Source organism: Sciurus carolinensis, chromosome 6 (assembly GCF_902686445.1).
Source record: "Sciurus carolinensis chromosome 6, mSciCar1.2, whole genome shotgun sequence".
Lineage (NCBI taxonomy): Eukaryota > Metazoa > Chordata > Mammalia > Rodentia > Sciuridae > Sciurus > Sciurus carolinensis.
The window spans coordinates 134,872,008-134,885,388 of NC_062218.1; the positions used below are offsets into that span (position 1 = coordinate 134,872,008).

Below are 13,381 nucleotides of genomic sequence, written 5' to 3' on the forward strand. Positions count from 1 at the left end.
AAAAAAAACAAAACTTGGGAATCAATCTAACCAAAGAGGTGAAAGATCTCTACAATGAAAACTATAAAACATTGAAGAAAGAAATTGAGGAAGACCTTAGAAGATGGAAAGATCTCCCATGTTCTTGGATAGGCAGAATTAATATTGTCAAAATGGCCATACTACCAAAAGTGCTATACAGATTCAATGCAATTTCAATTAAAATCCCAATGACATTTCTCATAGAAATAGAGAAAACAATCATGAAATTCATCTGGAAGAACAAAAGTCCCAGAATAGCCGAAGCAATCCTGGGCAGAAGGAGTGATGCAGGAGGTATCACTATACCAGAACTTAAACTCTACTATAGAGCAATAGTAACAAAAACGGCATGGCACTGGCACCAAAATAGACAGGTAGATTAATGGTACAGGATAGAAGACATGGAGACATACCCACATAAGTACAGTAACTTCATACTAGACAAAGGTGCCAAAAACTTACAATGGAGAAAAGAAAGCCTGTTCAACAAATGGTGCTGGGAAAACTGGAAATCAATATGCAGTAAAAAGAAATTAAACCCCTATCTCTCACCCTGTATAAAACTCAACTCAAAATGGATCAAGGATCTAGGAATTATACCTGAGACCCTTTACCAAATAGAAGAAAAAGTAGGCCTGAATCTCCATCACGTTGGTTTAGGACCAGACTTCCTTAACAAGACCCCCATAGTGCAAGAAATAAAAGCAAGAATCAATAAATGGGATAGATTCAAACTAAAAAGTTTTTTTCTCAGCACAGGAAACAATCAATAATGTGAAAAGAGAGCCTACAGAGTGGGAGAAAATCTTTTCCACACACACTTCAGACAAAGCACTCATTTCCAAAGTTGATAAAGAACTTAAAAAACTTTACACCCAAAATACAGGGAACCCAATCAATAAATGCGCTAAGGAAATGGGAAGAGACTTCACAAAAGAAGATATACAGGTGATCAACAAATATATGAAAAAGTGCTCATCGTCCCTAGTAATTAGAGAAATACAAATTAAAACCACCCTAAGATTTAATCTTATTCCAATTAGAATGGCTATTATCAAGAACACAAGCGATAATAAGTGTTAGTGTGGATGTGAGAAAAAGGCACACTCATACCTTGCTGGTGGAGTTGCAAATTGGTGCAGCCACTCTGGAAAGCAGCATGGAGATTCCTTAGAAAACTTGGAATGAACCCACCATTTGACCCAGCTCCTTGGTTATACCCAAAGGACTTAAAATCAGCATACTACAGTGATGCAGCAGTGATGTATCAATGTACATAGCAGCTCAATTCACAATATCTAGATTGTGGAACCAACCTATACCCTTCAATTGATGAGTAGATAAAGAAACTGTGGTATATATATACAATGGAATATTACTCAGTCATAAAGAAGAATAAAATTATGGCATTTGCTGGTAAATGGATGAAGTTGGAAAATATCATGCTAAGTGAAATATGCCAAGCCCAAAAAACCAAGGCCGAATGTTTTCTCTGATAAGTGTATGACAGTCTATAACGAGGGAGGGTGGCGCGAGGAAGAGAAGAATGAAGGAACTTTGGATGGTGTAGAGGAAAAAGGGGTGGGAGGGAGTGGGGATGGAAAAACAGTAGAATGAAACAGTATCACCCTATATATATTTATGATTACATGAATGGTGTGAATCTACATTGTGTACAACCATAGAAATGAAAAGTTGTACCCCATCTGTGTACAATCAATCAAAATGTGCCTGTAAAAATAAAAAATATTTTAATTAAAAAAAAAAAAGAAAGGGACCGGGGGGAATTAAAAAAAAAAAAAAAAAAAAGAAAGAAAATTAGAAATTAGAAGACCAATATAGGATGTTCAGTATTAGTATCAAGCCTTCCGTAAAAGAAAGAAATCAAACAGTAAGAGAATAAAATGTCTAAAATGAGAGGGCAGGAATTTTAGATGGAAAGCCTCACCAAACACTCAACCAAATGTTTGCTAATGCCCAACGTATGATACTCAAAGGCATATCTCTGAGAAACTTAAGGTTACTCAAGTAAATGAGAAGAACCTCTAAGTTTCAAGAGCAAAAACAGGTCCCAAATCATTATAAACCAGAATGAGTCTTTTTTTAACAGCAGCCTGGGATCTAGAAAATAATGGCGTAATATTAAAAATATGAAGGAAAATGAGTTCCAAAGCTAAATTCTTCCCATTCAATTGATACATAAAGCATAAGGAAGAAAAAAGACATTTACAGACAGACATGCTATGACACAGTACGTTACAAAAAATATTCCCATACATAATTTCTTAGGAAGCTATTGGAAGGACAGTGTCACCAAAAGAGAGTAAACCAAGGAAGATGACAACATAAGACACAGTGAACAGGATGTCCAGAACAGGAAAGTAGAGGATTCACAAGAGGATGATGGCTGGGCATCAGACATAAGTGCCTGGCAGTTCTGGAATGAAACAAATCCGAAGGCTTCAGAAGAGACAAAGACAACTTAGAGAAGGACTAGGATCAAATTTGTGATCAATAAGCTGGATGCAGTGGCACACACCTGTAATCCTAGTGATTTAGGAGGCTGAGGCAGAAGGATCACAAGTTTGAGGCCAGCCTCAGCAACTTAGTGAGACTCTGTCTCAAAGTGAAAAATAAAAAGGGTTAGGTGGTTAAGTGCCAGTGGCAGTGCCCCTGGATACAGTCCTAAGTATAAACAAACAAACAAACAAATAAATTAGTTACCTGTAGACACTAAACCAAGAACCAATGAAATCTGGGAATAGGTTACTTAGGAAAGTGGAAACTGTCAAAATTACAAAACATCTGTGCTGGGAGGACAGGGGATGGAAAAGATAACAAGCATGAGTAATTGAAGGGAGCGGAGACTGGGTTTAATCCTCACTTTTTTTAAAATGAGAATTTATAACTCACTTTGGCCAATATAGTTACCCAAAGCCCCATACTAGCAAGAATGCTAAGAAGCCTCAAGATTTCAAGGGAGACTGACATACCAGGTGTAAAGGGCAGGATGCAGTCACTAGGCAATGGGATTACCTGAGGGTCTGAGGGTTACCATGCCTCAGACCTTCCAATAAAACTCAAGCAAGTGCACTAGGCAGGTTGCAGCCCTGAAGGTTCAGAGACAGATGACAAGAGCAGAGGAGCCTATACCATGCTGGGATGGTGATTACTGGGCAAGTGAGCCCTTACTGTGCCTAGCTAAGAGAAATGGAGAGGGAGGCAAGCCCTATATCATGGTTTTAAGAATTGTCCAGTGGTTCATATTAATTTGCATTTGGCCCAAAGTACTGCCCATGGGCAAGAGCACAGCCCTGGGAATGAATAGGAAAACCAGCAGCTTCTCCCCTCAATTCAGTCTCTGTGAATCCTCCAGCCTCAACCTGTTCCACCTCCACCATAGTCCCAAGAAGGTGAAAATGGCCCAGGGACAGGATGTGCTGCTCTCTCAATGGTCTGCTGATTCTCAGAGTTGGAGGGCAAGAAGTATTTGAAGTTCTGCCTCTTTAGTTCCCCAATAAAAAAACAAGCAGAGGAAGGAGGTGGAGAGCAAAAATGCTGGCAGCCTGCATCTTGTTAGGTCTTAATGGTTGAGTCTCTGGATTTGCAGGCCACTCCTCAACTTTCTAGTTCCTGCATAATTCTTTGGGGCATGCGACCAGTGACTGATGCTGCATATACACCTGGCTTAAAATTACTGACTTTCTGCCACTTGGAGACCCAACTGTCCTCTAGTCTCTTCATCACAATGATTCCATCAAAGGAAGAGCTGGTGCAGTCATACACCATCTCTTGGTTACCCTTCATTTGTAGGCATGTATCAAAATTATCACAACCGTCATATTCAAACTAGTCTATTGTCTTGACCAGTGAACACAGCAGAGAAGCCCACAAATGCTGCAGATCCTTGGGCACTGTCTCCAAGGCCATCCTCTGGGATATGAAGAACAGTGGGAGACACATTCACAGCCTCTGCACCATAGAAAGTAGACACCTCACTACTAATCCTCACTTTTAATAGAAAAAATTGAATAAATATTGTCTAAAAAAAGTCAAAAAGTAGTAATACAAACATGTTCCTTGGAGATTTGAAAACAAATATATGAAATAATCAGCAAAAAGAAGAGAAGGTGGTTACTTTAAGAGAACAGGAAATGGAGATGGGCACAAGGAACCACCATTGTTTATGATAAAGCCCACAGAGTTTCATTAAACTAAATGCTTATATTACTTGAAGAAAAAATAAAGAAAAAGAAAAAAATTGAATAAACTCCAAACAAAACAAAACAAACAAAAAACTGAAGGAAAGAAATAGTAAGGAGCAAAAATTAATAAAGATAAAACAGAAAGGACCAGCAAAGTCAAGTGTTTATTCATTAAAAAATTCCACTAAAAAAGGCAAATCTCTGAGAAGACATATATTAAGAAAAGACAAAAAGTAAATATTATTATAAATTCATTCTTTCATTCAACAAACCCATATTGAAACCTGGCATGCCAACAATATGACAGCAAACAAGACTAAGTTCATCCCTTATGGATCTAAGGGGAAAAACGATATTTAAACAGGAAACAGAAAGCACTAAGTATAAAGATCAAAAAGAGACTGATTATTTTACTTTGTTAAATAAGAACTTCTGTTAGTAGACAAGAGATAGATAGGGGAAAAGATAACAGAGTACAGATTCCTGACTATATGTAACACCTATAAATAAAAAAGATAAGCTACCATACAAAATGGGCATAGAATAGGAATATTTAAGTCACAGAACATAAATAATCAATAACATATGAAAAGATGTTCAAACTCATCAGTAAATGAAGGGAATACAAATAAAAGCAGTGATACCAGTTCTCAGGAGTGAGATTAGCAGCATTAAGTCTTATAATTCCAGGTTTTGGCAAGGATGTTAAGTAACAAGAACTTGCATCAACTATTAGTGTAATTTGTAACAATTAACTTGACCAACAATCTGGGAATATCTAATAAATTTGAAGTAGCATATATCCTTAAGCCCAGTATTGTTAAATTTGTGAATACACCCAAAGAAACTCCCAAACAAGGCCCATTTATGTAAGAAAATATGTATAAGAATATTCAGGCTGGTATTATTCACAACAGCGAAGAATAAGTCTGGATATAGCATATGTAACTAACATCAGGAGAATGAATACATTATTAAAGGGGTATCAAACTATAGTTTAAAAAGTAACCTAGAGCGACATGCCTCAATATGGATTTGGAAAAAAATTAAGTTGTGGAAAAGCTTCCATAGTACAATACATATATATTATGTTATAAAACATGGAAAGGAAACAAATACTGCTTAGAGCTACAGATATATGTGGAAAACCCACAAAGAGAAGCATGGGAAATACCAGTATAAAATCAAGCTAGTGGATATCTCTGGTGTCCAAGGAGGAAGATGTGATAAGGAGAGTCACAGTGGACTTCAATGGGGCACCTATGTTCCATTTCTTAACCTGAATGGCAGGGCATGAGTATTGTTTTCATATCATTCTTTAAACTATTCAAAAAATTATATACTCTTTTTTTTGTATATTCAATATACAATATTCAAAATAAGTGCATTTCAAGTGGAAAAAGGAAATGATAATGGTAAGTGCAGAAGTAAAATTGCAGCATGGAAGAACAATATATAAGAAATGATTCTCTTAAAAAAAATTCCCAGTAAATTTAAGAGAAAAAAATGCAAAAATGAGAAAGAGAACCTAATTCATGATATTTAAAACCTTAGATAAGCACTCTTCATGGCTGTAAACTCATACATTTTATAGTTCAAGAAAACAAACACATTAAAGTTAAAAGGTAAAATGTACAGTTGGTAAAACACAAATCTAACAGGGTAATAAGTAAGAAATTTTATAAGTGATTAGAAAACTACTCAAATGAAGAAATCAGGTAGTTTTCTGTTTTCTGAGTTTAAGAAATGAACGATTTCTGTATAATTATTTTGGAGAAGGGAAGAAAATGCAAGTTTTAAGAGCGGATAGATCTCCTGCTGGCCTTTTGCCAATCCTGACTTACCACTTAATAGTAATAATATATTAGTCTAGATTAGTTATCCCTACTCAGGCTCAGTTATCTGTGATACAGGGTTAATGGTACTTGCTTCACAGGTTGTAAGAATTAAATGGGACAGCAAATACATATTCCCACAAAACCACCGGGTATAGTGCTGAGATATTAGCTCAACCACCTCATGGCCCAGAGAACAGAAAACTTGAAAAGGAAAGCTATCTCTCAGAAGGACATTTTCTTACTGTGATTACGAATAACTGTCTATTCTAAACCAAGAGTAAGGAGTGCAACAATGAAAAAGTTCTAGATACAATACATGCTGAGTAGGACTTATTTGAAATGTCTGGTACTAGAGTGTGTTTTAGATTTTAGATTTCTTTGGATTTGGATTTGTATATACATAATGAGACATCTTGGAGATGGGATTCAAACTTAAACATAAAATTCAAATAGAAGGTAATTTTATACCATACTTTTATTAGTGTACCTGCATTTTTACTGTGGCTTGTCCCATGAGGTCAGGTGTGGAATTTTCTACTTGTGGCAGTGTGTCAGTGCTCAAAAAATTTGGAATTTTGGAGCATTTCAGATTTTGAATTTTTGGATTATGGATGCTCAACCTATATTTTGAGAATCAGAAATAAATCCTATTATTATTCTATATGGTCTTTGGAATCCTATACAGTCATTAATAAATGAAACAAATGAGATAAAAAATGAATCTAATAAACACTTTAAAAGTGAATATCAATTAGAGTAACAAAAGAGTAATATGCATGTGGAAAGGTTTAGCATTTCTTTTTTTTTTTTTTTGGTATTGGGGATTGAACTCAGGGTGCTTAACCACTGAATCACATCCCTAGCCCTTTTTTACATATTTTATTTAGAGACAGGGTCTTACTGAGCTACTTAGGACCTTGCTAAGTTGCTAAGGCTGGTTTTGAACTCTATGTCCTCCTACCTCAGCCTCTGGAGCCACTGGAATTACAGGCATGCACCAGAGTGCCCAGCTAGAATTAGCACTTCTTTATAGCAAAATTTCAGTTGAAAAAACAAAAGAGGAAACAGTTCTATTAAAAATATACATTTATGCATACACATATAAATTATAACTTTAATAGGAAATGGAATGGGAGGAAAGCTATAGAGTTTTATTGAAAGATACAAAATAAGACAACTTTCCATGACTGGGAAAAGGGCCTGGGAGGAACTGAACTGAATTGTCTGTGTTTTCAGGTTATCACCTACACCAGACCATAAAACCCTAGGCATTCTTCAAAAAAAAAAAAAAAAAAAAAAAAAAAAAAAAAAAAAATCTTCCTTATTGTACCACATCAGTACAATAGGAAATAAGTATTAATGATGAGTAAAGGCTGAATGAATAATTCAGATAAAAAGCAGTTATACCACAGTGAGAGAACCGTGGATAAATTTCTTTTTCTCAATCCCCTTTCCCTTGCTTTTTGGTCATAACCTGTTTGTATAATATAGAACGAAACATTAAAAATACTTAAGTTTGGTTGTAATACAACATAGAAACTCAGATTGTTCAGAATTCTATTGTAGTAAGTTAAATGATTTTGGTAACTAAGTTTTGAAGTGAAGATATTTAAATTACACAAAACATTGAGTCCTAGACATTCCAGGTAGGTAATTATTTACTGTAAGATATAAATTCCTACCTACTTCACTGGGTTACTATGAAAAATCAATAATTAAAGGTTTACAAATATATTTTACAGTATGCAAAATGATAGCTGAAAGTATAATATTATAGTATCTTAAATAAAGTAATTAGTTTTTTGAATATAGGTGACCATGGAAAAATGCACCCCGACCCTTACGTCCCCGGACCAAATGAGCTCCTTAGGACAAGCAACAGTCACTAAACTGCTGTATTCTCTACAATCCCAAGCAAGAGGTCTATGCCATTTACTAGGTGCCAAGCACTGTGCTAGGCATGAGCAACACAGCAAAAGACATGACAAACCAGGCCCTCGTGGCACTTAGTCTAGCACAGTGCCTGGCAAAAGGTAGAGGACAATGAAATGTTGGTCTAATGTATGTCCATGTGAATGAAGAAATATGAGGTAGTTGAAGAAATGTGCAATGTTTTGCTAGAAAAAGAGAAGCTTAATAGGCATTTAACTGGTCTTTAAGCTGCCCTGCTAATGTGTAATCCAGTGTGGTTCCTTCTCACGAGAGACATGCGAGTAGGCATTACACTGTAGATGTAGAATAGGAAGTTCAAGCATGGGGTTGAGGGATGACTGCCCAGATGATACTTTAGGTCTTTTCTAAAACTGAGGTTATTCACCTATGCCAAACAAGGAGAGAAAAAAAAATATCATAGGGGGAGGGTTCAGAGAGGCACAAGTGCCACAATTTGGCAATGCATCCTGGGAGACATATGCAGCAATGAGGCCTGGCATGTTAGCTGAGATTTCATGCCTATCCTGACCATTTGGGTCCCCTCCCAATGTCCCCATACTTGTGATTCTTACCAAGACAGAAGCCTCCTGAGGTATCATCTGAGATCCATTCTTCCCCTTTTCCCAGTTGAGAAAATATATCTGGTTTGGGTCCTAAGAGTCCTGTTTTTGAAGGGGGAGAAATGAACCAAATCTGTTCATAATAGTGCCAAAATCATTGCAAGGATGAGGACTGGGCCTCAGAACTTCCTAGCAGAGGTAACCTGATAGGAAAATCCAGGGTGGACAACAACTTCACAGTAAGAGGAAGAGATGGCTCAGGTCTGACAATCCACTTCCATATCCCACCCTGCTGAAAGGGTTCAGGGAGATTTTGACTCCCAGCCACTTTTAAGGCATTTTCTCAAAAGTGAGGCATTTCCTAAAAGCCTGGGGACACCAAGGACAGGGAAGTAGCAACTTTGAAGACAGCATCCTCAATTGGCTCATTTCCAACCCAATCTTTTGTGTAGCTTCAATTTAAGGGTCCTAACAAGATCCCCAAAAGTGAAGATGAACCTTCCAAGGCCCCCACCTTACCTAATGAGACCAAGTTGCTGTAGTTTTCCAGCATCACATCCCTGTACAGGGCCCGCTGGGCAGGGCTTAGTTGTCCCCACTCCTCCTGGGTGAAAAGCACAGCCACATCTTTGAAGGTCACCGAGTCCTGTAATAGCAAATCCATTCTTGTTGACCAGGGGCTACTCTGGGAAAGTTGAGACGAGCTTGTGGGGATTCACAGGACTATGAGGTACAGGGAGCTGGTTAGGCATTTCCTCTAGGTCTCTGAGGGCCTTATCTTAGAGTTTTTCTCCACTTTGAAGAGATAGGTTATAGTGATTGAACACTGGGACCACTTGCTATTCATTTTTGCCCTCAACATTTTCTTCCATCTCCTTCAATATGCCCAGCTCTGCTTCTGCCCTCCCCCAAATGACCAAATCCTACTCAGGTCTCAGCTTGGACATTCCTTCCTCAGCAACACAGACCTCCCTGACTGCTTCTATAGTCACCTACGTGGGCTCATCAAAGTAGTGGCCCACTTTATTGTGATCTTTGGTTTACTTTCAGTCTCCCTCACTGCCCGTTAATTCCAAGAAGGCTTTAGGCAGTTCTATATCTCCCTTATCTTCTTAGTATCTTCAACATGGCTCAGGGACTCAGCACCTATCATATCATGCAACACATAACAATGTTTTGGTCAATGACAGACTGCATACAGAGGTGGTCCCATAAGATTATAATGGAGCTGAAAAATCCCTATTGCCTAGTGACATTATAGCCACTGCAAAGTCTTAGCACAACACATTACTTTTGTGTTTGTGGTGATGCTGGTGTAAACAATCCTACTGCACTGCTAGTCATATAACAGTATAGTATATATGGTCAGGTATAGTACCTAATATTTGATATTACAGTAAACAACCATGTTACTGACTAATGTATTTACTATGCTATACTTTTTGTCAATATTTTAGAATGCACACCTAGTTTACTATAAAACAGTAGGTTGTGTTAATGCTGGCAAGAACTTCATATAACTCATGTTTCTTGAATCTCTTCTTTGCATCAAGAGGCCACATTGAGTGATTGATCTGGATCATTTAGATTTGCATAAATACTCTTTATGGTGTTAGATTGTTTTTAAAAAGGGTGTAATTTCCTAATGATGCATTTCTCAGAATGTGTTCCATTTTTAAGTGATATACAACTGTATTTGTTTTTCAGCAATTCCTGCTTATCTTCAACTGCTCATCTGCCCATCCCCAACATGTGTGTGCACACGTACGTCCCATGGAAACAGTTATTTTGTACCTTCAGACAATGTCCCTTCAACTACAACTAGTCCCTTTCTCTGAAACAAGGACAGAGAAGAAACAATCTCTCTCAGGAACAAGCTATCGAACATGCAAAAGTCAACAACTTTCACATCACTGGTCTTCCTAGCCAACAGAAGAGCCAAGGGGGCTGGTGTACTCTGAAAAGAGTTAACCAGAAGTCAGAAAAGAAAGTCAAGGGTCTAACAGGACTTTTAGATTATTCTAGACCCCATTTCCACAGCAAAAGTCCAGCTGTATCTTTGCCTTTGGCTTTAGATAGATACCTCAGTATCTTTCTGGTAAATACCAGCTTTTGCTTATGGTAGTCTCAATTAGGCTTGCTACCTATACCCAAAGTCATGATACACAGCAGGCAGCCAAGAAAACACCTGAAGCAAACTCATGAACCAGTTTATCAGTGTCTACTGTTCACCTCTGAGTTTGTAGTATAGATCAGAATAATTGGCACATTTTACATCTCTAATATACCTCTGTTGAATGGCAACAAAATTAAGATAGTCTGTGAACACAAGAAAAACCCCTAATCTTACTAGCACTTGAAAGTGTGCTAGTAGAAAGATTTTCATTTCAGACAAACCCAGTTCCAGTCCCCGTTGTGCCATTTATGACCTTTAACAAGTTACTTAGCTCCAACACCCACTACCATGAGCCCAGTAGGAGGAGGGAGGGAGTGACGGGGGTAAAGTGTCTGGAGGAGACTAATGTGGAAGTAAATCACCTGCTCAGGGGAAAGAAACAGCTTTGCATTCTTCATATCTAGAAGGCAATTTAGGCAACACTTTTCCACTCACCAGGACCATGGTTGGCAGGTAGCTGACAGCCATTCCTTCTTTGATGAGCCCTCTTAGGGACAGGCAAAGGACTGAGGAGGCAGGTGGGCAGCTTTGCAACTGCAGGATTCCTGAGATTAGAAATGTCTAGACACCTGTTATGAGGAGAGGACTGGGTCAAAAACTATCACATAGCATCTGGGACTGAATCTGTGAGCAAGCATTCACATCCTAGGAGTCCTCCTGTATCCCAAAGCAATGAATTCTTCGGTCTTTCTTTGTTCCCAATTCTCTTTCCTGCTTCTCAAAGTACTTTTCTTTTCCTCCACTATTAAGTGAATCACTCACCATGCAACTTTCCCCCATCACATCTTTCCTTTAGTCAAATCCTCAATGTCTTCCATTCTATATTTTAAATATTTGGATTTCTTGCAGAAAGTCTGCTTCAGCACCAGTTCTCACACTTTCTACCTATCCTCTATCCTTTAATCTAAAGCAGTGCTGAGCAATCAATAAATTGTCTTTCTTCCTAGGGCAGCTGACCCCCAGAGGAGTGGAGGAAGAGGGGAAGGAGGTGGACTTCTTTCTCCTGAAAAAGGAGGCGAGCTAAATAGACTAGATCTTCATTCTGTATTTCTCTCAGGCTAAGTCCTTCTCTTGGGCCGTCTGGGCGACTTGGAGCCAAAGACAGACCAGAAACAGTGTATTTGTGGAACATGGGTGAGAGAAAGGAGTAGGGGGTCAGAAATCAGTCCTGCAACCCACCCTCTGCGGCTTTATTAGGTCCCCCAGGGAGCTGCTGCAAGGGCTGCACTGCGGCTGTCCCTGCGCTAGGCAAGTTCCTCACGCCCGGCTCTGAACCACATCGGGAATATACCTACCTCCTAAATATAAACGGGCTTTCCCGAGTCCGATCCAAGACATGCTAGAGGCCCCGCCACATCGTCCTCCACATGCACTCACATTCGGACTCCAAGCCCAAGATGCCCATTCCTGACCGTCCTTTCTTTTCCCCGTTCCGAATCAAATCTCAGACACATATTCTGGAAAGTTTAGGGCATTTGGTCAGTATCCTCCAGAATGAACCATAACCCAGAAATCCTCGGCTTCCCCTCCGCCCCTCTCCCCAGACCTGACCACCCAAGGACCGCTCCCGCTCTTCCTCTGCGACTCTGGCCACCGTGCCTGGTCACCGCAGGGTTGCCCTTGGAGGAGCCTCCACCCGCGGCGAGAAACCGCAACCACCACATCGCAGGCAGAGCACAATGAGCTGGAGTCTGCAGCCTGAATCTGCATTGCGCTTGCGCGTTGCCCTAGGAACGCCAGAACCGAATTCCCACAAGCCTTAGGGCTGCTGAGCTGGGCTGCCCGACTCCACTTCCCAGGAGAATTAGCGGAGAAAGTGATGGCCTGCGCCTGCGCAGACAAGGCTCTGAGCATCGGACCCCGGGACTAGCGGTTCGGGTTGCTGAACTACGTTTCCCAGGAGCCTCGGCGGGAATAGCCTCATTCCCCTCATTCAACTAAACTCCCTGCAGTAATCGCTCTGCACGGATTCGGTTCCGTTCTGTTCAGATTTGGCGTGGACCCCTACCTTGAAATAAAGCCCGGGAAACTATAGACCAGGAAGCGTTGACCAGGGACGAGGGAGAGTTCAGCGGAGCAGCGCCTGACTTGGTGACAAGAGCGGATCGGTTAAGATCCCCCGGGACACAGCAGGAGAGAACAAGCCAAACGGCACGTTCTTGGAGAACGGGGCCAAAAAGACTCGAAAAGCTGGCAGGATTGCGCCCTTGGCCCTGATGAAGCGTCAGATACTTCCCATATGGCCCCGCAGTCAGACCAGGGCGTGGATCCTGAGACACGACAGTAATTTGCTTCAGGGGGAGGAAATTTCCTTTAGTGTGAGGACAGGGACATTGGGGTGAAGATCTGTAGAGCAGGGACAGATTGTGACTCAGAACAGAGCTGATGGTAGCTGGAACCCGGCTGGTGACTGAGGGACCCCAGCACGGTACTGAGAAATGTCCGATATAGAATAGATTTAGGTCTTGAAAACTTAGCAAACAGGGCTGAGAGAGGGGAAGGGAACTTGGATCCCAAGGCGTCTTTTATCTTGAACAACTGGATAATATTTAGAAGTTGGTATTTTTTTAATTTAAGTTTTACTTGGGCAAGCAAGGATGCGGTGATGTATAGGAATATTCCACTGGAGATATTTAGTTGTATTTGAAT

At 39.8% G+C, this 13,381-nt stretch overlaps 1 protein-coding gene and 1 pseudogene across 1 annotated transcript in view; both read right to left on the minus strand.

Moving 5' to 3' along the window:
* The window catches only part of Znf454 (zinc finger protein 454), a 35,486-nt gene extending 23,100 nt beyond the window's left edge, over positions 1–12,386 (minus strand). The window contains 5 exon segments of the mRNA XM_047555031.1: positions 8,569–8,658; positions 9,076–9,202; positions 11,168–11,301; positions 12,028–12,189; positions 12,284–12,386. Of these exon segments, the coding sequence (XP_047410987.1) occupies positions 8,569–8,658; positions 9,076–9,202; positions 11,168–11,200 (250 nt within the window). The 5' untranslated portion in view covers positions 11,201–11,301; positions 12,028–12,189; positions 12,284–12,386.
* On the minus strand, positions 3,598–3,951 carry LOC124986591 (transcription elongation factor SPT4-A-like; annotated as a pseudogene).
* Positions 12,387–13,381: the final 995 nt, after the last annotated feature.